Source organism: Castor canadensis, chromosome 1 (genome assembly GCF_047511655.1).
Source record: "Castor canadensis chromosome 1, mCasCan1.hap1v2, whole genome shotgun sequence".
NCBI classification, from domain to species: domain Eukaryota; kingdom Metazoa; phylum Chordata; class Mammalia; order Rodentia; family Castoridae; genus Castor; species Castor canadensis.
The window spans coordinates 72,342,291-72,369,403 of NC_133386.1; the positions used below are offsets into that span (position 1 = coordinate 72,342,291).

The window sequence follows — 27,113 nt, forward strand, 5'->3', positions numbered from 1 at the left end:
GGGTTTCTTTTTCCCCCGCATCCTCACCAATACCTGTAGTTGGTGGTGTTGCTGATGATGGCTATTCTAACAGGGGTGAGGTGGAATCTTAGTGTGGTTTTAATTTGCATTTCCTTTATTGCTAGAGATGGTGAACATTTTTTCAATGTGTTTTCTGGCCATTTGAATTTCTTCTTTTGAGAAAGTTCTGTTTAGTTCACTTGCCCATTTCTTTATTGGTTCATTAGTTTTGGGAGAATTCAGTTTTTTAAGTTCCCTATATATTCTGGTTATCAGTCCTTTGTTTGATGTATAGCTGGCAAATATTTTCTCCCACTCTGTGGGTGTTCTCTTCAGTTTAGAGACCATTTCTTTTAATAAACAGAAGCTTTTTAGCTTTATGAGGCTATAAACTTTCCTCTCAGGAATGCCTTAGCTGTGTCCCATAGGTTCCGGTAGGTTGTGTTTTCATTTTCATTGACTTCCAGGAACTTTTTAATTCCCTCTCTTATTTCATCCATGATCCATTCTTCATTAAGTAATGAGTTATTTAGTTTCCAGCTGTTTGCATGTTTTTTGTCTTTACTTTTGTTGTTGAGTTCTACTTTTACTGTATTGTGATCAGATAGTATGCACGGTATAATTTCTGTTTTCTTATATTTGCTGAGACTTGCTTTGTGCCCTAGGATATGATCTATTTTGGAGAAGGTTCCATGGGCTGCTGAGAAGATTGTATATTGTGTAGAGGTTGGATGAAATGTTCTGTAGACATCTACTAGGTCCACTTGATCTATTGCATATTTTAGATCTTGGATTTCTTTATTGATTTTTTGTTTGGATGACCTATCTGTTGATGATAATGGGGTTTTAAAGTCTCCCACAACCACTGTGTTGGCGTTTATATATGCTTTTAGGTCTTTCAGGGTATGTTTGATGAAATTGGGTGTGTTGACATTGGGTGCATACAGATTGATGATTATTATTTCCTTTTGGTCTATTTCCCTTTTATTAGTATGGAATGTCCTTCTTTATCTCGTTTGATCAATGTAGGTTTGAAGTCTACTTTGTCAGAGATAAGTATTGCTACTCCTGCCTGTTTTCAGGGCCCATTGTTTTGGTAAATTTTCTTCCAGCCTTTCATCCTAAGCCTATGCTTATTTCTTTCGGTGAGATGGGTCTCCTGTAAGGAACAAATTGTTGGATCTTCCTTTTTAATCCATTTCTTCAAGCGGTGCCTTTTGATGGGTGAATTAAGTCCGTTAACATTAAGCGTTAGTACTAATAGGTATGTGGTGATTCCTGTCATTTAGTTGTCTTAGTTGTTGGAAGGTTTGATTGTGTGTATCTAAGTTGAGGTTACTCTCTACTGTCTTGCTTTTTCTTTTCCTGTGGTTTGGTGCTGCCTGTCTTTTCATGGTTAAGTTGGGTTTCACTTTCTGTGTGCAGAATCCCTTGCAGAATCTTTTGTAGTGGTGGCTTTGTGGTCACATATTGTTTTAGTTTCTGCTTATCATGGAAGACTTTTATTACTCCATCTATTTGGAATGATAGTTTTGCTGGGTAGAGTATCCTGGGGTTGAAGTGATTTTCATTCAGTGCCCGGAAGATCTCACCCCACATTCTTCTTGCTTTTCATGTTTCTGTTGAGAAGTCTGCTGTGATTTTGATGGGTTTACCTTTGTATGTTACTTGTTTTTTCTCTCTTACAGCCTTCAATATTCTTTCCCTAGTTTCTGAACTTGTTGTTTTAATGATGATATGTCTGGGATAGTTCTATTTTGATCTGGTCTGTTTGGTGTCCTGGAGGTCTCTTGCATCTGTATGGGAATATCTTTCTCTAGATTTGGGATATTTTCCGTTATTATTTTGTTGAATAGATTACGCATTCCCTTCGCTTGCACCTCTTCTCTTTCTTCAATGCCCATGATTCTCAAGTGTCGTCTTTTGATGGAGTCAGTGAGTTCTTGCATTTTCTTTTCACAGGTCTTGAGTTGTTTAATTAATAGTTCTTCGGTTTTTCCTTTAATTACCATTTCATCTTCAGGTTCTGAGATTCCGTCTTCTGTTTGTTCTATTCTGCTGGATTGGCCTTCCGTTTTGTTTTGCAGTTCTGTTTTGTTCTTTTTTCTGAGGTTTTCCATATCCTGGCTGGTTTCCTTTTTAATGTTGTCTATTTTTGTCCTGAGTTTATTTATCTGTTTATTCATCGTGTTCTCTGTTTCACTTTGGTGGTTATACAGTGCTTCTATGGTTTCCTTTATTTCTGCTTTTGCTTTTTCTAATTCTCTATTTTTGTTGTCTTGGAATTTCTTGAGTGTCTCCTGTACATTTTGGTTGACCCTATCCAGTATCATCTCTATAAAATTCTCATTGATTACCTGTAGTATATCTTCTTTTAAATTATTCTTGTGGGCTTCATTGGGTCCTTTGGCATAGTTTATCTTCATTTTGTTGGAGTCTGGATCTGAGTACCTGTTTTCTTCATTCCCCTCTGGTTCCTGTATTAATTTTTTGCTGTGGGGAAACTGGTTTCCCTGTTTTTTCTGTCTTCCTGTCATTGTCTTTGGTGTTGTTATTGTCCCTGTACTGTGTGCAATTAAGTATTTTCTAGCTTGTAATAATAACAATGGTAATATTTAGAATGGAAGGGTGAGCTGAGATGGAAAGCAAGAAGTTAAAGAAAAGGGGAAAACATACACAGACAAGAAGGAGAAAGCAGAACAAGGTTTCAGACAAGAAAGTTTCAAAGGTATAAACAGGGAGCGTTAGTGTACTAATCGACAGTAAGCTGAACAGACATTAGAGAGACAGAGGATTGAAAATCAAAAATAAAAAAGATAATAAAAATAAAAAAACAAAAGAAATATGTATATATAAAAATGAATTAAAATAAAATGGAAAATAGAAAATTTAAAAAAAAAAAACGAAAAACCTCCAAGTTCAAATGCAGTGAAGTTTCAGTCTTAATAATTTGGGTGTCCGTCTCAGTCTCCAATCCTGGAGTTGGTGCCTCAGATGTTGTTCTGTAGTTGTCTCATTAAAGGGGGCGCATAAAGTAGAACAAAGCTATGCGCACACACACACACACAAAAACCCACCAAGTGTTCCAAGTTCAAATGCAATACAGTTTCAGTAAGTTTTTCGGCTTGCAGGTGTAATTCGGTTGTTCTCTCATCAAAGGTAGGGAGAAAAAGAAAAAAAGCATCTGGAGGCAGTTCTGAGAGTGGTATCTGCAACTGTGGCTTGCCTGCCTGCTGCTCTCAGCCTGTAGCTGGCGGCGTTATTTATGCAGATCTCTGGGGTGAGCTTAGCACTCACCTGGTCCCACAGGCTTTGTTTGCTCAGAGTTCTCCTGTGCGGGAGCCTCTGCTACAGGCTTTTCCCTTTCCAAGCACTGGGAAAGGTGACACTGCCCCGCGTTGTCAGGCCTGCGTGTTTATTTACAGTTCACGTGGGAAGTGGGTGTTCTCCTCTCCTGTGGAGTTTTCCTCCCTCCTCCACTCTCACCAGCTTTACTGCTCCTGGTTGCTGGGCGCGCCCCGCTCCCGCCAGAGCCTCTCCGCCCGCCCGGCTCGTTTATTTACAGTCCCGGGAAGGATTCCCTTCCCCCAATCTTCAGCGCTCAGGGCGCCCCACCCTCTTTCCAGCATGTCTTAATTGTTCTTATTGTTTATTACTCAGTTTCTCTTTTTTCCCCTGGGTGGAGGTCAGTCTGTCCAGGGGGCTATGCTGCTCTGGCCCAGGCTTGTCTGTGGGGGAACCGCGGTACCTCGAAGCTCACCTGGTCTGCGTCTTCCCAAGCCATCTGGGCGCCGGCCACTGGCGGCCCGGGGGCCTCCTCGGTTCTCCGTTTAACGTGAAGTGGAGATTCTCTGCACCGGCTGGAGATGTGGAGGGGTCAAAGTTATGCCTTTTCTCGGTGATTATGCCTGCAAAGTGTGTCTCCAGCGTCTCTCCAAGATTTCACTATAGGAGGCTCGCTTTCTGCTCCCTCCCTCTAGCCGCCATCTTGGAATCCCCCCAACAAAGTTCTTTCAGTCATTTAAATTAACCAACACTGACTTGAGGGAATAAAAGGGAATTTTTTTTTACCACTTTGAGTCTAAATCTTACACACATAAGTCTGTGTGTAAGATAGAGTTACAACTATTAGGAATAAAGGAGCAAACTAATCCAAACTGTTCTCTTCTGCGGCAGGGAAAAACTGGAAGAAACCAAAAGCTCTTCTGGTATTCTTGTGGAGCTATTTTTTGTTGTTATTTTAGCATTTTGTATTTTCACATTTAACTTAATCAGCATATATTACTTTTCTCAGTAAAAGCTATGCAAGCTTAATAGAAGCAGTCTTTTAAAGCAAACATTAAGTATGATGAAAAGCTATTAGAAGATTTGGCAGTATCTGCTAAATTTAAATTATATATATATATATATTTTTTTTTTCTTTTGATGGAATGGGGGTTTGAACTGCTAACAAAGCAGGTGCTCTATGACTTGAGCAACACCTGCAATCCATTTTTCTCTGGTTATTTTGGAGATGGGGGTCTCATGAACTATTTGCCTAAGCTGGCCTTGAACCACGATCCTCCCAAACTCAGCCTCCTAAGAAGCTAGGATTATGGGCATGAGCCACTGACACCTGGCTGAGTTATGTATATTCTTTGTTCCAACAAATTACATCTTTTCTTAGACAAATTCTAGTAAAGGTCAAAGATAAATAAATATGTGCAGGTATGTGTTATATATATATAAGTATTTTACTACAGCATTCTTTATAGTGGTAAAAATTGTGAAACAACTCAAATATTCACCAGAAGGAAAGTATTTAAATTGCTATACCATTCGTGTGGATTGGTACTATATATAATTATATAGTATGTGATGGATCTGTATATATTAACAGAGAAATATACATGATAACACTTCTAAGTTAGAAACGCAGTTTGCTTAATAGATGAAGCATGGTGCTTTTTATAAACTATTGTGAGGTACATATTGATATACTCCACCTGTGTTTCTACATATGTGTTGGTGTATTTATGGATAAAAGTTGAAGATGGACTAAAATGTCACCAATGATAATTTCTTTGGGAGTTTTGGAGGGTGACCATGATAGTGGAAATTTTTTCTTCCTGTTTTGTTCTAGAACTAAATAATGAAAATTTATTATTTTGTATCTTTAAAAAAAAAAGGACTTACAAACTCAAAGAGATAAAATCATGAATGTTTTTCCCCAAAAATATAGATTGTATAGGAATACATAAATTAAGGAAGCTTGAACAAAATTATATTCACAGTGGTGCACTATCAGAGATTAAAGTGACAAAAATATATATTAAAAATTTGTGGGTTTTGGGAGGGGGCATTTTGAAACAGAGTCTCCTAGACTGGCCTTGAACTCATGATCCTTCTGCCTCAGTTTCCAAGTGCTGGGATTATAGGTGTGCACACCACATTCAGCTTGATTTTTTTTTTTTTATTCTTACATATTCTTAAAAATAGCTCTGGAATTTAAAACAATTTTTTAACAAAACTCTTGTGACAAAAACCTGTACAAAATTCTGTATTTTCTAATCATGAAAGTAATAAAGAGAAAATTAACTCTAGAAATGTAAAACAAGCTTTTTATATATCATTATGTGTGGCTGTCATTGTCAGTTCTTTTTTGTTTTTTAATTATTATTAGTATCATTTTATTTCTTTTATTCATATGTGCATACAATGTTTGGGTCATTTCTCCCCCTTTCCCCCTGCCCCCTTCCTCTCCTACACTACCCACTTGCTACCAGGCAGAAACTATTTTGCCCTTATCTCTAATTTTGTTGAAGAGAGAGTATAAGCAATAATAGGAAGGACCAAGGGTTTTTGCTAGTTCAGATAAGGATAGCTATACAGGGAGTTGACTCACATTGCTTTCCTGTACATATGTCTCCTCAGAGATCCTTTTGCACTGTCTACCTTGGCATTTATATTCTAGAATTAGAATAAACATTAGTAGGACTATAACATTCACTTATGCTTTCTATAATGCTTTTTGATACAGGTAGAAGATACATTTCAGAAAGGTCAAGAAAAGGATAAAGAGGATCCTTACTCCAAGTCTGATATTAAGGGCGAGGATAATGCCATTGAGATGTCAGAAGACTTTGATGGGCAAATGCATGATGGAGATCTGGAAGAACAAGGTTTGAGAATATCTGTCAATTCATTCTTGCTTTTGGAAAGGTCTTATCCAGGAAATTACAGGTTCTTGTAAGAAGCCTGTTGCAATCTTTTCAAGTTGGTAACTGCATCTCTGTTCCCTCACTCTCAGCTAAGGCAGAAGTTGAGGGTCAGTTTTGCAGATTCTTCTTTGTGCAAGCCAAGGCATTGACTCATGTTCTGGCTGCCTCATGTAGTAGGTGCAGTGGGCTCAGTGGTGTCACATACAGAAGCCCAAAGAATAAGAGTCAAACTTGAAGCATATTTTCTGTGTAGTTTTTTAAAAAATGACCTTCCTAGTTACAAAAATAGTAGGTAAGCCACTGTTTAAATTTTGGTGTATTTCTTTTCATTTATGACACATGGACATACACAGACTGTGTACAGTTCTGTGGTCCGCTTTTTTTTTTTTTAATTTAACGTCTTATGAACATTCGCTCTGTCATTAAAATTTTTTGAGAATATGATTTCTTATAGTAGATCATCATTCATCATCATCTGTCATGTTTGTATCATCAGCTCTGCCCTAAGTTTCTGTCCAGAGCCTACCTTGAGATACAGTATCTTATACTAAGCAGAGATCTTGCAGAAATGAATGCTGATCTTAGAGTAGAAGAGTGTATGCTTGCCTGCAAAGCCTAAGGGTGTAACCATTGGTAAAGGAGACATTGAGCAAAATGAAGGCAAGAAATTTCTGACTGGTTTATCTAGACTTGATTGTAGGTGTTGAAGATAGGGAAGACACTTGGGAAATCACCTAGTCCAGTCCTTCATTTCACTGATACGAAACTAAAACCCAGTGAGGTTGCTGAGCCCCATAAATGAGTATTCCTTCAGCATCAGAACCAGACATCTTCATGGCAGTAATTCTATTTTTCTGTTTACTCACACATTATAGGCTTTTTCCTTTAAGTAATTTGCAAAACATAGAGAACTATTTTAGTAACCTATAGACACCTGCCCATAGTGTTCTGTAGAAATGGGGAGTAAATCCCAGATCAGACCCTTGCCAGGAAATGGGCCAATGCCTCTCTTACACACACAAGGCTGGGTCAGTTTGAGGACCTAACTAAGCTCAGTGCCTTCCCTTTCAGAAGAGGATGATGAGAAATCAGATAGTGAGGGCGGAGACCTGGATAAACAGATGGGCGATCTCAATGGTGAGGAAGCTGACAAACTAGATGAGAGACTTTGGGGTGATGACGATGAGGAGGAAGATGAGGAGGAAGAAGACAGTAAAACTGAAGAAACAGGACCAGGAATGGATGAGGTAATTAAAAGATTCCCCCATCCCAAAGTCTCCAGGCCTAGGCCAAGAGAAGGTAATCTCACCACATGCCACACTGTTGTCATTTGCTGGTTTTCCTTTTCTTTGTTTTTCTTTTTCTCTTTCTTCATTTTCTTTTTCTCTCTTATCCCATTGATTGTATTCAGAACTGAAAGAGCATCCTGACCTGAGATTTCTTTGCAGATGCTCTAAGCCGATTCTCCTGTGGGCCACTGAATTCCTCCAGCTCCCAGCTTAGAGTTCCAGGGCTAGGTGTGACACTGCGATAGCAGAGTCTGGTACATCTAATTATCAGACCCACTGTTCACATGCTGATTAGTCTTGCTGCTGTATGAATAAATTTGGACTATTCTCTGTAGGTCTTGGATGGCACTACATCAGGCAAATATTTCTGTGGGATAGGCAGAAATTGCCCATGTCTGAGGGTTAGCCCATGCAGAAGCAGTTTCCTGGATTGTATATGACAATTTTGTGTTTTTCCTTCTTTTGATGTTTAGGAAGATTCTGAACTTGTTGCTAAAGATGACAACTTGGATGCTGGGAATTTGAACAAAAATAAGAAACAGCAAGATAAAAAAGAAAGGGAAGAAGCAGAATGTGATGATGGTAGACAAGACCAAGACAAAATTAATGAACAAATAGATGAGGTAACGCAGATTGGAAACTGCTATGCTCTCCTGGCTGGAGACCATGGCATCTGTACTGCATAGTTCTTAGAGTGTTTAATAACTTTTTTTTTTTCCTACTCATGTAACCATTCTCACATGGCTTCATATAAGAATGTACAACAAAGCAGGCATAGTGGCATATGCTGTGACCATAGCACTTGAGAGGCAGGAGGATCACAAGTTTGAGGCATGGGTCCTCAAACCTGTCTCAAACAACAAAAAAAGGAATGCATAACAGAGGCTCACAGCAGGACATAAAATATTTAGCAGTTGATTTCTGATGAGGTAGTCTGTATGCTTTTGAACTCATGCTACAGTTTCAAAGCTAAAGCCTGTGGTCCTTTATTTCTTCTCAGAAGTTTTTCTTTGAGATTAAGTAATATGGGGTCTGTGACCCTTAGAGAAGCTACATAGAAGATTAAATTTGGAGTTCTGACATGAAAAATATTAAAATACTAAAATATGTTGATAATTTTAAAGGCTAGAAATATTGTATTCTCTTTGAACTTACAGCTAAGTTTATGTGAACTCTTATTTTTTTTAAATTAATTTTCTCTCTCATTTTTTTCTACCCAAAGAGGGAATATGATGAGAATGAGGTAGATCCTTACCATGGCAATCAGGAAAAAATGCCAGAACCTGAAGCCTTGGACCTTCCAGATGACTTGAACCTTGACAGTGAAGACAAGAATGGTGGTGAGGACACAGACAATGAAGAAGGAGAAGGTATGTTCAGAAACCAGTTGGAAGCCATTAGCTATTTGTCTTAAAATATCCAAGCTTATTTAGCTATTATGTAACTGAACGAAGAAGCAATTGTTTTAAAGGATTATTTGCTATAAAATAAGCAGTACTTGAAGTATCCAGTGTAAACTTTTTTAATAAGACTTTTCCAAATATGATTGTTTCCATTTGACTGTGAGTTGTTTTCTTTGTGTGATAAGGAATGACATCAACTAGTGATCTATAATGGTGATTAAGAATTAAACTGTCATTTTCTTTGTTCTAAAATTTTCATATAGTGGGTGTTTCTTGATTTTTTTTTAAGTGTATTACATTTTAGTGAAATGAATATGGAAACAATTGGATGTAATATGAGAATATAGTTTAGAACAAGGGTGGGCACAATTTTTTCAAGAATGAGATATGTTAGACTTTGCATTCCATAGTGCTGTATTGAAAATACTGAGTTCTGTTACCGTTTAAAAGCAGTCAGAGGCAGCACAAGATGGACTGGGTGGTAAACACATAAGTAACAAAGCTTAAGTGGCTTTATTCTTGTAAACTTTACTGGCAGAAAGATGTGGAGGGCTATATTTGACCTATGGGCTGTGCTTTGCCAATCCCCAGCTTAGAGAATAAGAATAAAACATTTGCAGAGTTTTAAAGTTCTGAGCTTTTTCTTGTTGTATCTACACAGAAGAGAATCCTTTGGAAATCAAAGAAAAACTAGTGGATACAGAAGAAATGAGTCATGAAGCTGAGAAAATGAGTGAAAGTACCGAGGCTGATCAGGGTGAAAAGGAAGGTTCATGTGAACCTGAGGAAGGCCCCAGTGAAGATGACAAAGTGGAAGAGGAAGAAATGGACAAAGGTGCTGATGATCAAGAAAAAAACACCACCGAACATCTAGACGAAAACTCAGAGGAACAGCAACAGTCTCTGGAGGAAGAGGACAGGGAAGCCACTGATGAGAGTGATGGCAACACTGCTGACCAAGGTCTCCAGCCCCAGGTATTGTTGGGTGTGTGGCTTACATTAAAATGAGAAAACACTTTGTTCCCAGTAAAATCTCTGTGACATTTCTCCATCACCAGGTGGTGCTGCCCAGCATCTCTAAGTTTGCTGGAAGTCCCTCTCTAACCAGTCCCAGCTCCTGGTGTTCTTCCCTCGAGTTTAATGCGGTAGCTCCAGAGTGTTTTGTTTTGTTTTCAGGGGGTTGAGGATGGGATTGGGATTTGAGCTCAGGGCTCTGCATTTGCAATCAGCCTACCACTTGAACCAAACCTCCTTTTTTCTTTCAGGCTGTTTTTCAGATAGGGTCTCAGTTTTTGTCTGGGGCCTGTCTCAGGCATTGAACATCCTTCCTATGGCCTCTATATAGCTGGTATCACAGGTGCCTGCCATCTTGCCTGGCTTGTTGGTTGAGATGGCCTCTTGCTAATTTTTTTTTACTTTGGCTGGCCTCAAACCATGATCTGCCCAGTCTCCACCTCCTGAATAGCTGGGATTATAGGTGTGAGCTGCTGTGCCTAGTGTAATCCTGTATTTCTCTGCAGAAGGAGGAAGAAGAAGAAGGGGAGAAGGCTGACACAGAGGAGCAGGCGCCAGAGGCCACAGAGAGGAAGGAGCACACCTCTTGTGGGCAGACCAGTGTGGAGAATATGCAAAGTGTGCAGGCTGTGGAGCTGGCTGGAGCTGCACCTGAGAAAGAGCAGGGGAAAGAGGTGATGGATCCTTGCTACCTAGGTCAACTGCTTCTTCTTGTCTGAGATCATACTCTTTAGTAGTAGATGGGGTTTTTTTTGTTGTTTTTTTTGTTGCTGTTGTTACCATCTGAAAGATCATCACCCATTCTTAGAGGAAATGATTGTCTTCCTATTTTTATATGCATCTCAGGACTAGCCTCAGAATATTTTTGCTGCAGGCTATATCTAAATGATAGGTTTACAAAGAAAAGGCTACTAGACCGGTAGTTCTCAATAGAGAATCAGGTTCTTTGTTTTTGAGAAAGCTTCCAAGGAAAGAAGGGTTGGATTTAGGCTTTATGCAACAGTATACCTCTAATGGTACTTCACTTCTCTTTACTCTTCACTAGGTTTCTAAGTGTTTTTAATTTAAAAAGCAAGGCGCTGCTTCCTTCCCTCACCTGGTGGTGGTTCGTTCCAATATGGCCAGAGTTCAGGCCATTGGTGTGCTGTGGAAAGAGCATTGAACATCAGATGACTTGCTTCCTTAGCCTCTTTGAGCCCCAGTTTGTTTTTTACCAATCTCAACTACGTATTACAGTCTACCACTGTCACTCATTGAATGTGCATTAGTGCCAAACGTTTTCATTATTTCAACAAGTTCTTAGAAGAGCCTCATGAGATCGATGATAATGTTCTATTTTTTCCATTTAATACTTGAGGAGAGCCTCAGTGAAGTTAAATGGCAACCTCAAAGGTGCACACTGGTCGGTTATAGAACCATGTTTCTAATTGCGGTCTGTCCTGCCTTCAGAGTAAGACGTCATTCTCTTGTAGACAAGGGGGTTTGCGAAGCAAGGGCATTAAAGAGGGTAGGCAAATCTGGGTCCTGACACTCCTGTTTCTGCCCGCTGGCCAGGACTTAGCCAGGATGAGTTCCAGAGGACACAGGTAGGCAGGGGAGTTGGCTGACTCTGAGATGAGCATAATGTGAGAGAACTTGTGCTAAATACAGTTTGTGATAGCTTCATCCATGTCATTCTTTTGTGTCTTGGCTTTCCTAGGAACATGGGAGTGGAGCTGCGGATGCAAACCAGGCAGAAGGCCACGAATCCAACTTCTTTGCCCGTTTGGCCTCCCAGAAACAAACCAGAAAAAATACACAGGTTTTGTTCACTCTTCACTTAAACTTAGATGAAGGTTTGCCAGTAGGATAAGATGCTCTAAAACCGGGTGCACTGGCTCAGAACTTTAATCCCAGCTGCTTGGGAGGCAGAGATTGGCCAGATCGCAGTTAAAGGCCAGCCTGGACAAAAAAAGACCCCACTTCAACCAATAAGGCTGGGCATGGCTGGGCACCGGTGGCTTCTGCCTGTAATCCTAGCTACTCAGGAGGCAAAGATCAGGAGGATCGTGGCTCGAGGCCAGCCTGGGCAAATACTTCACGAGACCCTATCTTGAAAAAAACCACCACAAAAAAGGGCTGGTGGAGTGGCTCAAGATGTAGGCCCTGAGCTCAAACCCTAGCACCACACATACACACAAAAAAATCTGGATATGATGGTGTGTGCCTGTCATCCAGCTACATAGAAGGCATAAATAGGAGAATTGTGGTCCAGGCTGATTCAGACAAAAATGCAAGCTCTTACTCAAAAAATACTAAAAGCAAAAGGGTTGGGGGCATGGCTCAACTAGTAAAGTGCCTATCTTGTGAGTGTGAGGCCCTGAGTTCAAATCCCAGTACCTCAAAAACAAAAAAAGCTCTAACCTTTTAAAAGATTGTTTATGATTAAAAAAAAAAACCAAAAAGCCACACCCAGCCTTTGTTCTGCCAGACATGATGGCACCCTCGGTGAGAGACCAAGGCTGCAGGGGTTTCCCAGTGGAAGCTGTCACTGGAATTTCTTCCCTGCAGTTGAGCCTAAGAACCAGGAGTTGTACAGCACCAACCCACCATTCTCACTCTTTTCACTGTCCTTAGATGTTTGCTTTTAAAAAGCTAAAGTTTTGAGATGGGATTGTAGTTCACACCTATGAAATCACTGTATAAAAACCAGTCCTTTAAAGAGTATACATGCTTATCCTGTTCCCAAGCCAGTGAAGGGACCCTCCTAGAGTAAATTAGTACTGCCAGTTTTATCATCATTTGGAGTGTCTTCATATGTGGCATACATAGGTATGTGTATGTTTCTTTGCTTCTTTGACCTTATTTCAGATATAAAAGTGTATCATTGGCTGGAGGTGTGGCTCGTGATAGAATGCCTGCCTAGCAAGCATGAAACCTGGAGTTCAAACCCTAGTGCTACCAAAAAAAAAAAATTTTTTTTTTTTGTTTCGTATAACAAAAAAAGCCCCATTCTTTTTAATAGCTGCATTGAATTCCACTGTTACATGGTTATACTTAATTTAGTTAATCTGCTTCTTATAAATGGACATTATGGGTATTTTGAGTCATTGCTATTACAACCAAGACTGTAATCTCCTTACTTTCCGCAGAGTTATAAGAGGAAACCTGGGCAGGCTGACAATGAGCGCTCTATGGGTGATCACAATGAGCATGTGTGTAAGAGGCTGAGGACTGTGGATACAGACAACCAGGCTGAACAGGGGGCAGCCCAGCCACAGGTGGAAGATGCAGACACATTTGAGCACATTAAACAAGGCAGCAACACATACGATGCACAGACCTATGGTATGGTGCTGGGAAGGCCTGTCCTTTTTCTCATTGAGCTCTCTTTGAAGTTATACCATGTGAGTGTGTATACTCCTGCTAGGCAAATTAGGATGGAGAGGAACTGACTTTTTAGCCTATTTTCTGCCAAATAAATGAGTAAATAATATTTCTGTATGTAGAAATACGATTTATTTTTGATACCAAGGTATTCATAGCCAAGTGTAAGTGCTGAGGGTTTCAGGGTGTAGTGTAAGCCCTCTATATACCCTTATAAACAGTTGACCACATCCAAACCTAGTTCTATTCTAAGGAATTCTTAGAACTGGACATTCCTTCATGGTCACTTTCAGATAAGTCCTTGCAATTGTTGGAGCTGTGAACGTGGAATATGTGTTTCCCCATAAGTGAAAGGGAGAGAAATGAGACGTCAGCACAGAAGGTAGGCAGTTATTCTGGCTCCCTTGGTTACTTTTCATTGTTTCATTCCTAATATATAAATGAGTGTCAGTAATATCTGCCTGTCAGAATGCTGCAAGAGTGATTATTTCTCTCTGTGTCTCCACTTTCCCTTAATATTTATTTGAACAGAAAAAGAGGAAGTTAATTGAACACTGTATATAGTTGGTCCAGCTCCTACCATAGGCTGCAGCGTGGGCCAGTCCCACTCACACCTCAGGCAAGTGTGTCTCAGCCTCTAATGGAGCAATACCCTATTGGGGATCTCAACTCTAAATGACCTGGATGTGGTAGACAGAGGATAGAGAATAAATCCCAGCTACAGTCTAGTCACATCCTTGCCAGGGGAATACTGTTTTGAAACTTGGGCCAGCTATCCAGAAGTCCTGTCCTGCTTTAAATAAAACACCATGTATTAAGCTTTTGCTTTGTGTCAAAACACTCTTTAGCCTTTACTGCATGATGATGGAGTTTCTTAAATAATTTATGAGCTATGGGTAGAGGTGGGCTCACTGAGAAATTTAACTTGTTCGTGAGATTCTTTCTTTGCTCCTCTTTATACTCTTAATCAACTCTTAATTAACTAATTTATCTACCTACAAGTTAGTAATAGAAGATGATTTCCATTAGCTGCTATGAGTCCTGTGCCCAGACTATTTATTGTGGTTCGTTATCTGGCCAAAGAAGTAAATATCCAGTTAAAGATCTCTTTCTCTGGTCACATGTGTAGTTATACTATGTACTTATAACCTCTGTTAGAAGTATACTGTAGTCAGTTGTAGCAATAGGTCAGTAGGAGATTTAGGCCCAGACAAGTGTCCAAGCCATGTAGCTGGCCACAGTGGCAGAATAGGCATGAGTAGAATTTTAGAAGTTAGAAGTAAGAGGAAACCATAGCTTACCATTACTTTGTTCTCCAAAACCTAAACTTTCTATGTGTACACCGTTGGCAGATGTGGCCAGCAGTGAGCAGCAACAGTCTGCAAAAGACTCTGGCAAAGATCAGGAAGAAGAGGAAACTGAGGATGCCCTCATGGATATGGAGGAGCAGGAGGAGCTCAGAACAGCAGACACAGAGCAGCTGAAGCCAGAGGAAGTCAAGTCTGGGGTCACAGCAACCTCTGGTGAGTTCTGCCTAGTGACCAGACCTCTTCTAAGCCTTCTGACTTGAGAGAAGTCAGTTCTCTTGAACTGTATGTAGTGTAGTTCTCTTTAATTATAGTCTAGTCTTTTGTGTTTCACGTCCTAACTTATGACTAAATGAGTAATTTGCATATAATAATTTCACCATATTTTATTTGGAGCAGAAAGGTATAGGGGTGGTCTCAAGGATACCATCCTTCAATGAGGAGATCCCTGAGAATTGAAAATAATGAAATCACTTGTGTCCTGTTGAAATATGTAGGAGAAAAACAATAGTGTGTTTATCACAATTGTGACTAAACAAGTTCTGTTGCCAGGCATTTATTTATTATTTTGGCTGATTCTGGGGTTTGTTTCAGGGCCTAGCACTTTCTGGGCATTTGCTCTACCACTTGAGTCACACCCCCAGCCCTTTCTTACATTAGTCATTTTTCAGGTAGTCTCATGCTTTTTAGCCAGGGCTGACCTCCAACCACAATCCAATCCTCCTACATATGTTCCCCACACCCCTAGCTGGAATGACATGACTTTCTCCCATGCAGTTGTTTTTTGTGTTTTTTTTAGAGCATCATTCAACAAAATGATAGCTTAATCAAAATGGAATGAATGCAAATGTTTTAAAACCTGCCATATTCAAGGTTTTTTTTTTTTTTTTTTTTTTTTCTCTTCCATTCCTATCCTTTCAGAGGTATCAGGCAACTATCTACTGCCCTGATGGTTACATGACAGTAGGAAAAACAAAAACTGAGATTACTTGACTGGGGTCAAATCCAGGCTTGAGTCTCACTTCCTGGGTTGAGGCACATTTCTCATTTCTTCTTTGTCTCAGTTTGCTCATCTACAAGATGGAACAGTGAATGGTTTTATTTTACTAATTTTGTGGTACTGGGAATCAAGACCCAGGGCCTCATGCATGCTAGGCAAGTAGGTGCTCCACCACTCATCTGTATCCACAGCTCTTTAGTTTTACCTGCATACGGTTTAAACAATCAGTTTTAAGCTTGTTAAGGTAAATGGTCTCTCCTAGAACAGCCCATCAACATCATGGGGGAAGGGAGGAGAAATTAGTTAAGGAAAAAAAAAAAAAGGAAGTGACTGTTCCCAAGAGCAAGAACTTGTGGAAGCAACACGTGCTGAGTGAATTCAGTGAGGTTTGATTCATTGTTAGGAATGATAGATAGGCAATAGTGAAATGTTATGATAAATAAAACTATGTCCTTATATGAAAATAGGCTTTGATGAGATGGAGATGGAGACCCAAACTGTTAAAACAGAGGAAGACCAAGACCCCAAGACAGACAGATCTCACAAGGAGACAGAGAGTGAGAAACCAGAAAGAAGCCAAGATTCAACCATTCACACGCTCCATCAGTTCCTTGTGGATACGATTTTCCAAGTACTAAAACTCTAGCAAATTTCTGCTTTAATAATTGACAAACTTAAGTTGCTTTTAGATCTTTGTCTTTGGAGGGTGGTGGTACTGGTGGGTTGCACTTTCTAGGCAAGCATGCTACCCTTTGAGCCACATCCTGACTTTAGTTTTTATGGAACACCTAGTAATTTGGGGGTGGTGGCGGATTGTGTCCTTATCAGAAATTTTAGGAATACTCTTGCTGTGACAGACACTGTTAAAACAGTTAATCCCCGGGTTACAGTACCCTGACTTGTCCATGATGGTGGGACTGGTCCTTGGCTCTCACGTCCTACTGTTTTTACCATCCTGTGTAAGGAGCCTTCAGGATAATTAATTCATAGTGGTTAAGTAACAAGAATCTTTGGCTTAATGACTGCATTTAGGAAGAGCCCTCTAACTGAGTCTTTTTTCCCCCTAATAGTTTGACTTAATGACAGTGTAGATTTATCCAAGACCATTCGTTATTGATGACTAAAGATTATTTCCTTTTGTTTGACTGGGGTGGATTTATGAAAGTTGTAACTTGCTATCTCTAAAACAGCAATTAGAAGGATTGTTGTCTGGCATCATCTCATTAAACCTTTATATTTGCTTAAGTTTTGAGTCTCAGGCATTTGACTGTACATTGAGTTCATACTGTAGGAAGGAAGGCAGCCAATGATAATAAGTTGGTGGTTCCAACCTGGGCCACTTCTTATCCATTGCTTTTTCTCATTAGCCCTTTTTAAAAGATGTTAATGAGCTAAGACAGGAGATGGAGAGACAGCTGGAAACATGGCAATCACAGGAATCTGGGAACGCAGAAGAAGTAAGTCACTAGGATTATTTTAACAAAATATCTTGGGTTTTTTTTTTCTTTTCTTTTCTTTTGATACAACCAAGTCAGTAAGTAGCTTCAGTTATCTTTGTAAAAGGAACCAGGCATATGAAGAATACAATTCATAATCCTAAAGGCTGACTCTGTTGCATTTTGCTTGCTTTGCCACTGTATCTATCTATACCTTATTTAAGACGGAAACTGATATGTTTGCTTCCTTTAACTTCTGTTACTGGCTCCGTAATGGATGTTAATAGATATGACAGTAATTGAAAGCTAATCAAAAATCTGTGCTGTGCCATCCTGAGAAATAGCCACCAGATTATTGCTAGCTGTGTGGATTAACGAGGAATTTAATTTTTTGTTTGTTTGGTTGGTTTTATTTGCAGTACTGGGGTTTCAGCTCAGGGCCTCACACTTGCTAGGCAGGTGCTCTACCACTTGAGCCACTCACCAGCCCAAGAAATGTTAATTTCAATGACTTTGTCTCCTAGATTTATATTACCATTATTCCCAATACATTTTGTATTGAGTGCTCTGTCATGGTTGGTAGGAAAATCATGGTGCTTTGGTGTCTGTGAAATGAACCTACAGTTAGTGTGTTACCTAAGGGATTTGCGCTTTGTCACTTTTACTTCTGAAACATGACTGAGATCCCACAATTAAGTGGCTGGATCTGCTGGCACTAAAACTATTCACATTTGCCTTCCCTATATGAAGGGTACAGGTGATATTTATATTCTAAGGGATGTGAATAAGACATTGATTTGGTCATGAATTCTGGGAGAGATTTTTAATCCAGTGAATTAGCAGGTTGCAGAGTAAAGCTTTAGAGTGTTTCTGTTGAGAAGGTTCATGAAAGTTGTTTTCTAGTACTTTTGCTTCAGGCCCTTGTCTGGCTGTAATGACTTGGTTGCCTTTGATATTCTAATTTATATTTTATTGTCCTTGTCCCAGGAGAAGGCTGCAGCTGAAATGTGGCAGAGTTACCTGGTCTTAACTGCTCCTCTTTCACAACAGTTGTGTGAGCAGCTACGTCTCATATTAGAGCCTACCCAGGCAGCCAAGTTGAAGTAAGTTTTCCCCATTGGAAGCCTTTATAGCATCCAGAAAGCTGACAGGGTCACCATTTCTGTTGAGCCAGCACTCCATCATTTATACTGCTGGCTTCTAGGTTGCTGCTTCTGCTGTACATGTACTGGTATGGTGTTCCTTACCATGTTTTCTGTTGCATCTACCAAAAGCTTTCTGTGATGTTTAATATGAAGACAGTTTCTCTCCATTACTGTCAGATGGGAAACTGGCCTTTAGATGGGGTCTGGTTCATCTTGCCACCTGTTGGTTTACTCACCTAGATCTTTTCAAAGATGTGGTTTAGACTAGAAAAGGGAAAATACAAAACTTTGTATTCAAGACAGAAAGTTTTAAATAATTTTTTAAATGTATCTTAGCTTTTCTGGAAGGACCTAATAATTAGGCCATATGTCCAGTGTTTTTAGCTGGCATTCAAGAAGACATGGCTCCTTAGTCCTCAATAGATAGTATCTTCTCATTGTTCCAGGTGACTAGTTACTTGGTACTGTCAGTTTTGAACTATTACTAATGTGATTTTTGTCTTAAAAGAAAATTCTGAGGAATGAGCACTTGCTAACTAATCTTTGCCCCTGTTGGATAAACTTAATAGAGGAGACTATCGAACAGGGAAACGGCTGAACATGCGGAAGGTCATTCCTTACATTGCTAGTCAATTTCGGAAAGACAAGATTTGGCTTCGAAGGACCAAACCTAGTAAACGCCAGTATCAGATTTGTTTGGCCATTGATGACTCTTCTAGTATGGTAGACAACCATACCAAACAGGTAAGGAAGAGAAATGAGTGGCAGTTTATTGGCCAATCCACAGTCCATGGGCTACCTAAATGTTTCAAATGTGATCTGGGGAAAAAAGAATGTGATGACTTAAGATTCTAGAATTTAAAAGGGTAATTTCACCACGTCTTAACTACTTTGGTCCCTTAATCCTGTTATATATTGTCTGGCTGCTAAGTAAATCTGACAATGTTTATTTTCTATAAAAGGCAATAATGTACAATTAAATATTTTTTGAACTGCACACCATAATATCTGAAACCACTGATTTTTCTTCATACATTCAGGATGCATTTCATTAGGTATGAAATTATCCTGGTGGTGTTCTGTTATCAGAGCTCAGTAACTTAAAAAAGATTACTGGTAATGCCACTGTGACTCGGGTATTTTATCAGTTTTTAGAGTGATGCTATTATCCAGATAAGCCAACAAGCAATCTATATAGAGTGTGTTCTGCTGAAAAAAAGTAACCTCTGAAACTGGGTTCATAGTCTATCACTCCACTCACTTAAGTGTCAATTTCATTTTCTGTAAAGTGAGGATTATAGCAGTGTTTAACTTTAGAGTTATGAAGATTAAATGAAATAATTATGTAGAACACTTAGTTTAGTGCTTTTTAAACCACTTTAAATTCTAAAATTATGCTGTCATTCAGGAAGTAATGGAATTTTCTAATATGGGTCTACAGTCTGATCTCATTATTAAGAATGAGTCTTAAATTGGTTTTTAAATTTGCTTACCCATAAAAGGTTACTTTTCATGTAACACACCCCCCCCAAGAAAGAAGAAATTTAAATTTATGGACCATATTTCTCAAAATAACTTTAATTAGATGATATCTTGAGCAGACCACTCCTACCAGTGTGATGAATTCCAGGTTTCAGCATTTGTGGTACCAAGGAGGGGCTGAGGCCACTAAAACCTCTGGGTTGGTTATCACTGTTACGGTTTCAGAGGGATTGTTCACCTGTATGCCATACAAAAGATAACTAGCATCTTCTGTGGGAATCTTGATGTTACAAAAGGTTTAAGGGCACTGGTTTAGAGGATTTCTGATTGCTTAACTCCCTGACTTTGTTTCACAGCTTGCATTCGAATCGTTAGCTGTGATTGGAAATGCTCTTACCCTCTTGGAAGTGGGTCAGATTGCAGTATGCAGGTAAGGTTGCCTTTTAATTCCAGTGGGAGAACCCTTTTCACAACCTCATCATTTTGATCGCACAACAAAAAGATAACTTCCGTTGTATTTGTTTTCTCTCCCCCAAGTTTTGGAGAGTCTGTAAAGCTGTTACACCCATTCCATGAGCAGTTCAGTGATTACTCAGGATCCCGGATTCTACGGCTCTGCAAATTTCAACAGAAGAAAACTAAGATTGCTCAGGTATGCCCATGTAGTAAAATGTCTTTTGGGTAGTTAAGCTTAAGTTGGAAAGGCATAATTCTTAGAAACTGTGATGCTCCATTTTGGTATTTAAGACAAGAAAATTTGATAATACAGAATAGTTCTAAACCTTCTCCTGTGTAATACTAAATTGAAGCTTCTCTGGCATTCATTATAAGCCAAGGTATGGTTTACTTTTCTCAGTTCCTCAAAAATGGCTGTCCAGTTAGCTAATGATTTGCTGAGTTATTTTCTTAAAGAAAGCTGTTTTGGGCTGGGCGCTAGTGGCTCACGCCACTAAGTAGCTAGTAATCCTAGCTACTCTGAAGGCAGAAATCAAGAAGGTTAGGTTCAAAGCCATTCCAGGCAAATAGTTGGTGAGACCCTATCTTGAAAATACCCAACATTAAAAAAAAAATGGGGCAGTGGCTCAAGTGATAGAGTATCTGCCTAGCAAGCATGAAGCCTTGAGTTTAAACACCAGTACTGCCAAAAAAAGAAAAGAAAGCAAGCTGTTTTGTTCATGAGTGTTCATATTATTCCTACTCCCAAGGAAAGTATTTCTTCTCATGTGTGGTGGTGCTGTAATCCCAGCACTTGGAAGGCTAAGGCAGGAGGATTGCAGGTTTGAGACCAACCTGGGCTACATAGTGGTCTTCAAGCTTGCAAAGCATGTGCTCAAAAATCAGGTACTCTACGACTTGAGCCACAACTCCAATCCATTTTGCTGTGGTTATTTTAGAAATAGGGTGTCCCAAACTACTTGCCCAGGTGGGCCTTGAACTGTGTTCTCCCAATCTCAGCCAAGTAGTTAGAATTACAGGTTACAGGTTGTGAGCTACTGGCAGTGCTTGTCTTGTCTGTACTTGAGAATGCCATGCAGTGTAAGGACCTTCCTTTACTGAATGTAGCTGCAAGGGACACCTTGGTTGCCTACAGATCCAAGATAGTTACCTGATAATCACTTCAGTGTCAGAAGTATAATGGAAAGGGGCTAAATAGTTTTCTAATTACTTGTGTCTGGTTCTGCTTTAGTTTCTAGAGTCTGTAGCCAACATGTTTGCAGCTGCCCAACAACTTTCACAAAACATCAGTCCAGGTGAGCTACATTCTGTTCTCTTGTTAGCAAATTTCTTTATTTCATCTCACTGAACTGGTTATCATCTTTTAAAATATATAGTCTTCAGATCAACACATGGCATTTATTTATATATATATATATTATATATATATATGTGTGTTCTACAGGAAAAGACAAACAGATGGAGGGCTATTAGGCATTGATGAGTTCTTTACTCACTGTTCACTCAGAAATTTCTATTTAACCCATATTTGTAAGGCTTATAATTGATGTAGGACCTAGACAGTAATTAATATATACTTTTGTGATATACAGAGTTCAGAGTTCTGAAAGAAAGGAGCAAGATGTGTGGAATTAAATATAGAGACCATTCTGCAGTGTTTTAATACAGAGGAAAGCAGAGAAAGGTCTAATTAAAGAACATGCTGTTGCTTTCAGGCTTGAAGCATATGAATTGTTCAGCCCTTTCCAGAATCTTTCAGTTCTGATTCTGTCGTGGAGAAATGACCTGTTTGAAGCAAGTCATTCAGCACTTGCCCAAGCTTCCTTAACAAACACAGGCAAACCATATTCTTCAGCTGGAAACATACAGTTAGAAGTTTTAAAACACTTGATTCACTGCTAATGGTTCCTTTCTATTTTTGTTTAAATGAGTCAGTATCAAGAAAAAAACAAATGAGGTACAAGGAATTGATAAAAATCTGAAGTTGATATATTTGAAAACACAGTTCCAGATTTCTAATTTGGGTACTCCCTATAGTTCAACCATAAACATGTATTTCAGTTTTCATATCTGTTGCGCTAAAGTTGAAACTGATAGAAATTTGCAGAAGTTTAGCTTGTCTCATCCTTCCTAAATAATATGTGTAATCATAGGTGTCTTCTATTTCTGCCCAGAATTCCTCAGTTTCAGAGATCTGTTTGGTTTTAATAGTACAGAGAAAGCCTGTACTAATCTATCATACTTTAGGTGGTTTTGAGTTGTTTTAAATAGATTTTCATTTTATTCCTTTCCCTCCTGACATGGGTTCTACAGAAACTGCACAGCTCCTCCTAATAGTCTCTGATGGGCGAGGCCTTTTCCTCGAGGGCAAAGAAAGAGTCCTGGCAGCAGTTCAGGCCACCTGGAATGCTAACATCTTTGTTATTTTTGTTGTGTTGGACAATCCCAGCTCACGGGTGAGTGACTACTGAAAAGCCATCTTCTGAAAAATAGCTTGGATTGCTCCATCATCTTGATAATTCCTAGTGTTCCATCAGTTCCTATTCTATGCACTTTCTATTTTCTTAATTAATCTTCACAACGGCCTAATGAGGTAGAGATGATCAGTGAAGGACAGCAATGTGGGTTATAGATAATGAGTAGAAGAGCCCAGATTAACACAGGCTCCATCCTATAGGTCAAGTTTCCCTCTATATAACAGGTACTGGCAGCCGTTAGTAATGGGTCCTGTCCACGTCTGATAGAGACCAGCCCTCCTCACAGTAGAACGTGTCAGCCAGCTTAGTAAAACACACCCATAGGGTAGTTCTTTTCCTGTGGAAGCACCATAGCTGTGGGCCACTATAAGGCCCTAATAAGATGAATCTCCTGGAAATTATTTCAGGTAGAAAATGGAGACCCATTGTAGGGAAAGAAGATTCTCTTTTTTGCAGTCCTCAGGGCCTACACCTTGAGCCACTCCACCAGCCCTTTTTTGTAATGGGTTTTTTTGAGATAGGGTCTCAACTGCCCAGACTGACTTCAAAGCACGATCCTCCTCATCTCTGTCTCCTGAGTAGCTAGGATTACAGGCATGAGCCACCAGCGCCCAGCTAAGAAGATTTTCTTGTGTCCATTCTCCTAGATATGGCACTCAGAAGGAAGGAGACTTTTTTTTTTTTTTGTAGTGGGACTGGGGTTGGAACTCAGGGCTTCACACTCGTAAGCAGGTGCACTACCACCTGGGCCACACCTTCAATCCATTTTACTCTGGCTATTTTGGATATAGGGTGTCTCGAGCTATTTGCCTTGGTTGTCCTCCCAATCTCAGCCTCCCAAATAGGTAGGATTACAGGTGTGAACCACCAGACCCAGCTCTGCCTTCTCGTTATAATCGTTTACCTAGGAATAAAAGTTAGTTTCATATATAAGACGCAGGAGACTTGATCACAGAAAAGTGAGCCATGACCTAATTTTGTTTTCTTCTTTCAAATTTTATTAACAGGATTCTATCTTGGACATTAAAGTACCAGTCTTTAAAGGACCTGGAGAGATGCCTGAAATCCGATCGTACATGGAGGAGTTTCCGTTCCCATTCTATGTCATCCTTCGGGATGTGAGTGCGCTTCCTGACACACTCAGCGATGCCCTCACACAGTGGTTTGAGTTGGTGACAGCCTCTGACCATCCCTAGAGGACAAAGTAATCCATAGTGACACTGTCTGAGCATGTCCACTGTCTTACCTAGGTGCTCCCTTTTGGACAACTGTCTCTATATGCACATGTGATATTCTTTCATCTATACTTAACATCTGATTTGAAAAATGTTATGTTATGGTGGTGTACATTTGTATTTTACAACAAGGTACCAGAGTTTAGAGAAAGCTTTTGGCTCTTTGCTATGCCCGGGCTAAGGTTCTTGTAACAAACCTGAGCAATAAAGGAGCAGGGTTCCTGTCTCAGATCTGGGGGCACAGGGGAGGCCCTGCTCCACTCTTGGAGCCCTGCTTTCCTCTCCTGAAGAAATGCTGTCAGGATCATGGGACTGGGCAGTGCCAGTCCTTTGGACAAAGGACTAAAGGGAGCTGCCTTTTTTTTTTTTTTTTACCATGTTTTAAGCTCTAGGTGTCACGTAGTTGAGACAGCTGGCGTTTTCTGGAGAGTCTGACTATGTTTCCATGCTTACTGTGTAAGGGACTGCCTTCTCTTAGAGAGCAGGAAGCTTATGGTGTATGTACTCTCATAAATTACAGTAGCCCAGGTAATCAACAAAGTTGATCTTGGGCAGTGTAAACAAAGTGGCTTTTAGTGTTGTCCTGCACAAGTGCTGCTTTGGGAAACTATGCAATAATGGGAAGATGACTCCCCTTGTTTCTCTCAGTGCCATCGTCACTGCTGTAATTTATTTTTTGTTTGTTTTTTTTCTTAAGAGGAAGAATCGTTCTTCACACTGCTTTCAAGCTACACTGAGCCAGTGTTAATTCTAGAAATTCTGTGTCCACAAGAACTAAGCAGTTACATCTCCTGTCAGCACACCCTCACTCAACACACATCAGTGATTTTTAGGCATTTTTACTTGGCTAGAAGGCAGTGCTTGAATACTTGAAACTGTGTGCTGTGTTCTATTTAATGTTCCATCAGAATGTTCTTTTGTAGGCAGCATGCCATGGCATAATCTTCTATCCTGTGTCTATTTTCAAGTTACACTGTGAAGTCTGCCACCCTTATGGGTGGTCATCAAAGACACAGATTGCTTGTTATTTAAGTGTCCTAAAACTTGTACCTGAAGTTCTATCATTTTTTATTCAAAAAAGCTATGCAGCTTATATTCTGAAAACTATTAAACCATAAACCACTACTGAGGTCCTCTATGGTAATTCTTACTGGAATACAACAGAGGATTGTATTCCTTCTGCTGGATCAGTCAACTTACACCATGCTAATGTGACCCCATGGCTTTCATGGTTTAATACTGTAAGACTTTATTTTTCACTCACGTTCATGTCATGATCTGTGAAACGCAATATGCTTTGTGGAAGAGGGGAAAGTGAGTTGGCAGAACCACACAGTGACTCAGAGATTCTGCTTCATAATGATACAGGTCTTCCACTCACATTTCACTAGTCAAAGCCCTCTATGGTTCAGGTAGCTCAACTGTCAGCAAGGTTGAATGGATCTGGTAGGGAAGAGAGCAACACTGACAATGATAGATTCTTAACACGTCTGGCTTCCCAATTTAATGTGCCCAGAGTCATTCTTTTGGCCCTAGGGTGGCTCACGGGGCTTGGGACAGAAGACATTCTGGTAAGCAGGTACACAAGAGCACCATGTTCAACTTGTGGGGAAAGGAACCGTTACCCTTGAGGAACTGATAAGTGGGATCCACGGCCTGGGTGAGAAGCATGACAGCTGGGTCTGGGCTGACAGAGCTTTTAGAAGTAAGGATGAATCAATCTGCCAGGTGACTGCTAACATTTGTGCCCTGCTGTCCCTTCATGTCCCCAACTACCCCATCTTCATGGCAGAAGAATAAGTTCTGACATTTAAAGTGGAATAAATGCTGTGTGTGCTGTCTTAATCACTTTGTACAATTTTACCACTCCCATAGTCTCAACCATCATCTAAGCGAGTCTCTATCCAGAGGTCAAGCAAAGCTAATGTTTGGCATTCTTGATGAGTTATAGGTCACTTAATGACAGGGACACATTCTGGGAAAGGCAGAATGTGCTATTTTCATTGTTCTGCAAGTATCACAGACTGTACTATTCAAACCAAGACAGTTACTATGTCACCATGCGATATAATCTTAAGAGACCACCACCATATGTATGGTCGCTTCTTGACTGAAAACCTCTTTACGTGCTGTATGACTGTATTCTGATGTCTGTTGGAGCTCCGCTTAGGTAACTGGCTCTATAAATGCTTATGTTCAAATGACATTGTTATTCCTCAACCTATGCATCTGCTTTACGTCCATCTCCATCCAAATCCTAATCAAATCATCTGGCTGGTATAACATCTGGCAACTATCGTACTTTCCCCTCCACTCCCTCTAAGTCCATGGCAACTGGGGCCTTTTTAATCTCTAGCATATACTACTCAGGACATTAGAGATACTCTTCAAGCTTCTTACTGCCACCACTGAGGTTCTTGCCTGACACTCCTGTCCCTTCATTCCCAGCATTGTCACCACTGATATGGTCAGAGCACACCAGAGTTTGCAGTCTGCTAGTGTTCCCTAGGTTGTCTGGAATCCTCTTAACCTACTTTACCTTTCTGACAAATACATAACTCAGATCAGAGTTCCCACAATATGAAATTCAGCAGTTTTTAGTAGCACTACATTGACCTTACAAGGTTTTCCTGCATGCCCCAAAATATAAATCTTTGAACACAGGCAGCACCTGTGTCTAGCATAAGTCAGTAAGTTTTGGAGGGAAAGAAAATGAGTATAAAATGTTCTCACATGTAGACAAGACTAATTCAAAATTCCAATAAATCAGATTTGAAGAGAAATGACACATTTCTTATGGCCATGTAGAACACTAATTTCTTACAAGAACCCACAGAAACCTGCCAGATATGAAGACAGAATATGCAAAGAAAATTAATTAAAAACTTGATTCTAGCCCAAGCCTGAAACAGAATTTACTGCATAGTCAAAAAAGTACCACAAATCCTGGGAAAGGTAATGAATTATTTAATAACTGGCACTGACATTATAGATTAGTTGGCTGGGGAAGAACTTAGATCCACATTGTGTCATAAATTCTAGATGGAGCAGGTATTTTAAGAATTTAAGCAGTATATTACAGGGCGTGGATGGGAAAAGATGAAGTTGGAAACAGAAAATGAAAAACGTGAGATAGTATTGAGGCTTAAAGCTGTCTTCATAAAGAAATGACCAAAAATTAGAGCATACAGGCCATGTAAAACTTGAATGAAATCCCGATCTCCACAAATGGACCTGTCATGAACGGACAATTCACAAAATCAGTACAAGTGATTAGGATTATTTAGCTTCACTAGTTTAAAA

The 27,113-nt window shown here is 39.8% G+C and overlaps 1 protein-coding gene across 4 annotated transcripts in view; it reads left to right on the forward strand.

The window, feature by feature from the left end:
* Mdn1 (midasin AAA ATPase 1) overlaps positions 1 to 24,935 on the forward strand; it is a 148,067-nt gene extending 123,132 nt beyond the window's left edge. The window contains exons 85-102 of one of the 4 annotated variants that reach the window (XM_074078153.1): positions 6,020 to 6,161; positions 7,272 to 7,447; positions 7,963 to 8,112; positions 8,712 to 8,859; positions 9,554 to 9,867; positions 10,413 to 10,580; positions 11,606 to 11,707; positions 13,038 to 13,233; positions 14,625 to 14,795; positions 16,047 to 16,210; positions 16,947 to 17,036; positions 18,003 to 18,118; positions 18,730 to 18,904; positions 19,999 to 20,072; positions 20,180 to 20,294; positions 21,330 to 21,393; positions 22,412 to 22,554; positions 23,583 to 24,935. In XM_074078153.1, coding sequence (XP_073934254.1) covers positions 6,020 to 6,161; positions 7,272 to 7,447; positions 7,963 to 8,112; positions 8,712 to 8,859; positions 9,554 to 9,867; positions 10,413 to 10,580; positions 11,606 to 11,707; positions 13,038 to 13,233; positions 14,625 to 14,795; positions 16,047 to 16,210; positions 16,947 to 17,036; positions 18,003 to 18,118; positions 18,730 to 18,904; positions 19,999 to 20,072; positions 20,180 to 20,294; positions 21,330 to 21,393; positions 22,412 to 22,554; positions 23,583 to 23,771 — 2,697 coding nt within the window. In that variant the 3' untranslated portion in view covers positions 23,772 to 24,935. Of the gene's footprint in view, positions 1 to 6,019; positions 6,162 to 7,271; positions 7,448 to 7,962; positions 8,113 to 8,711; positions 8,860 to 9,553; positions 9,868 to 10,412; positions 10,581 to 11,605; positions 11,708 to 13,037; positions 13,234 to 13,565; positions 13,655 to 14,624; positions 14,796 to 16,046; positions 16,211 to 16,946; positions 17,037 to 18,002; positions 18,119 to 18,729; positions 18,905 to 19,998; positions 20,073 to 20,179; positions 20,295 to 21,329; positions 21,394 to 22,411; positions 22,555 to 23,582 lie in introns of those variants that run through there. The other 3 variants (XM_074078160.1, XM_074078167.1, XR_012449601.1) reach the window with 3 other exon arrangements.
* Positions 24,936 to 27,113: the final 2,178 nt, after the last annotated feature.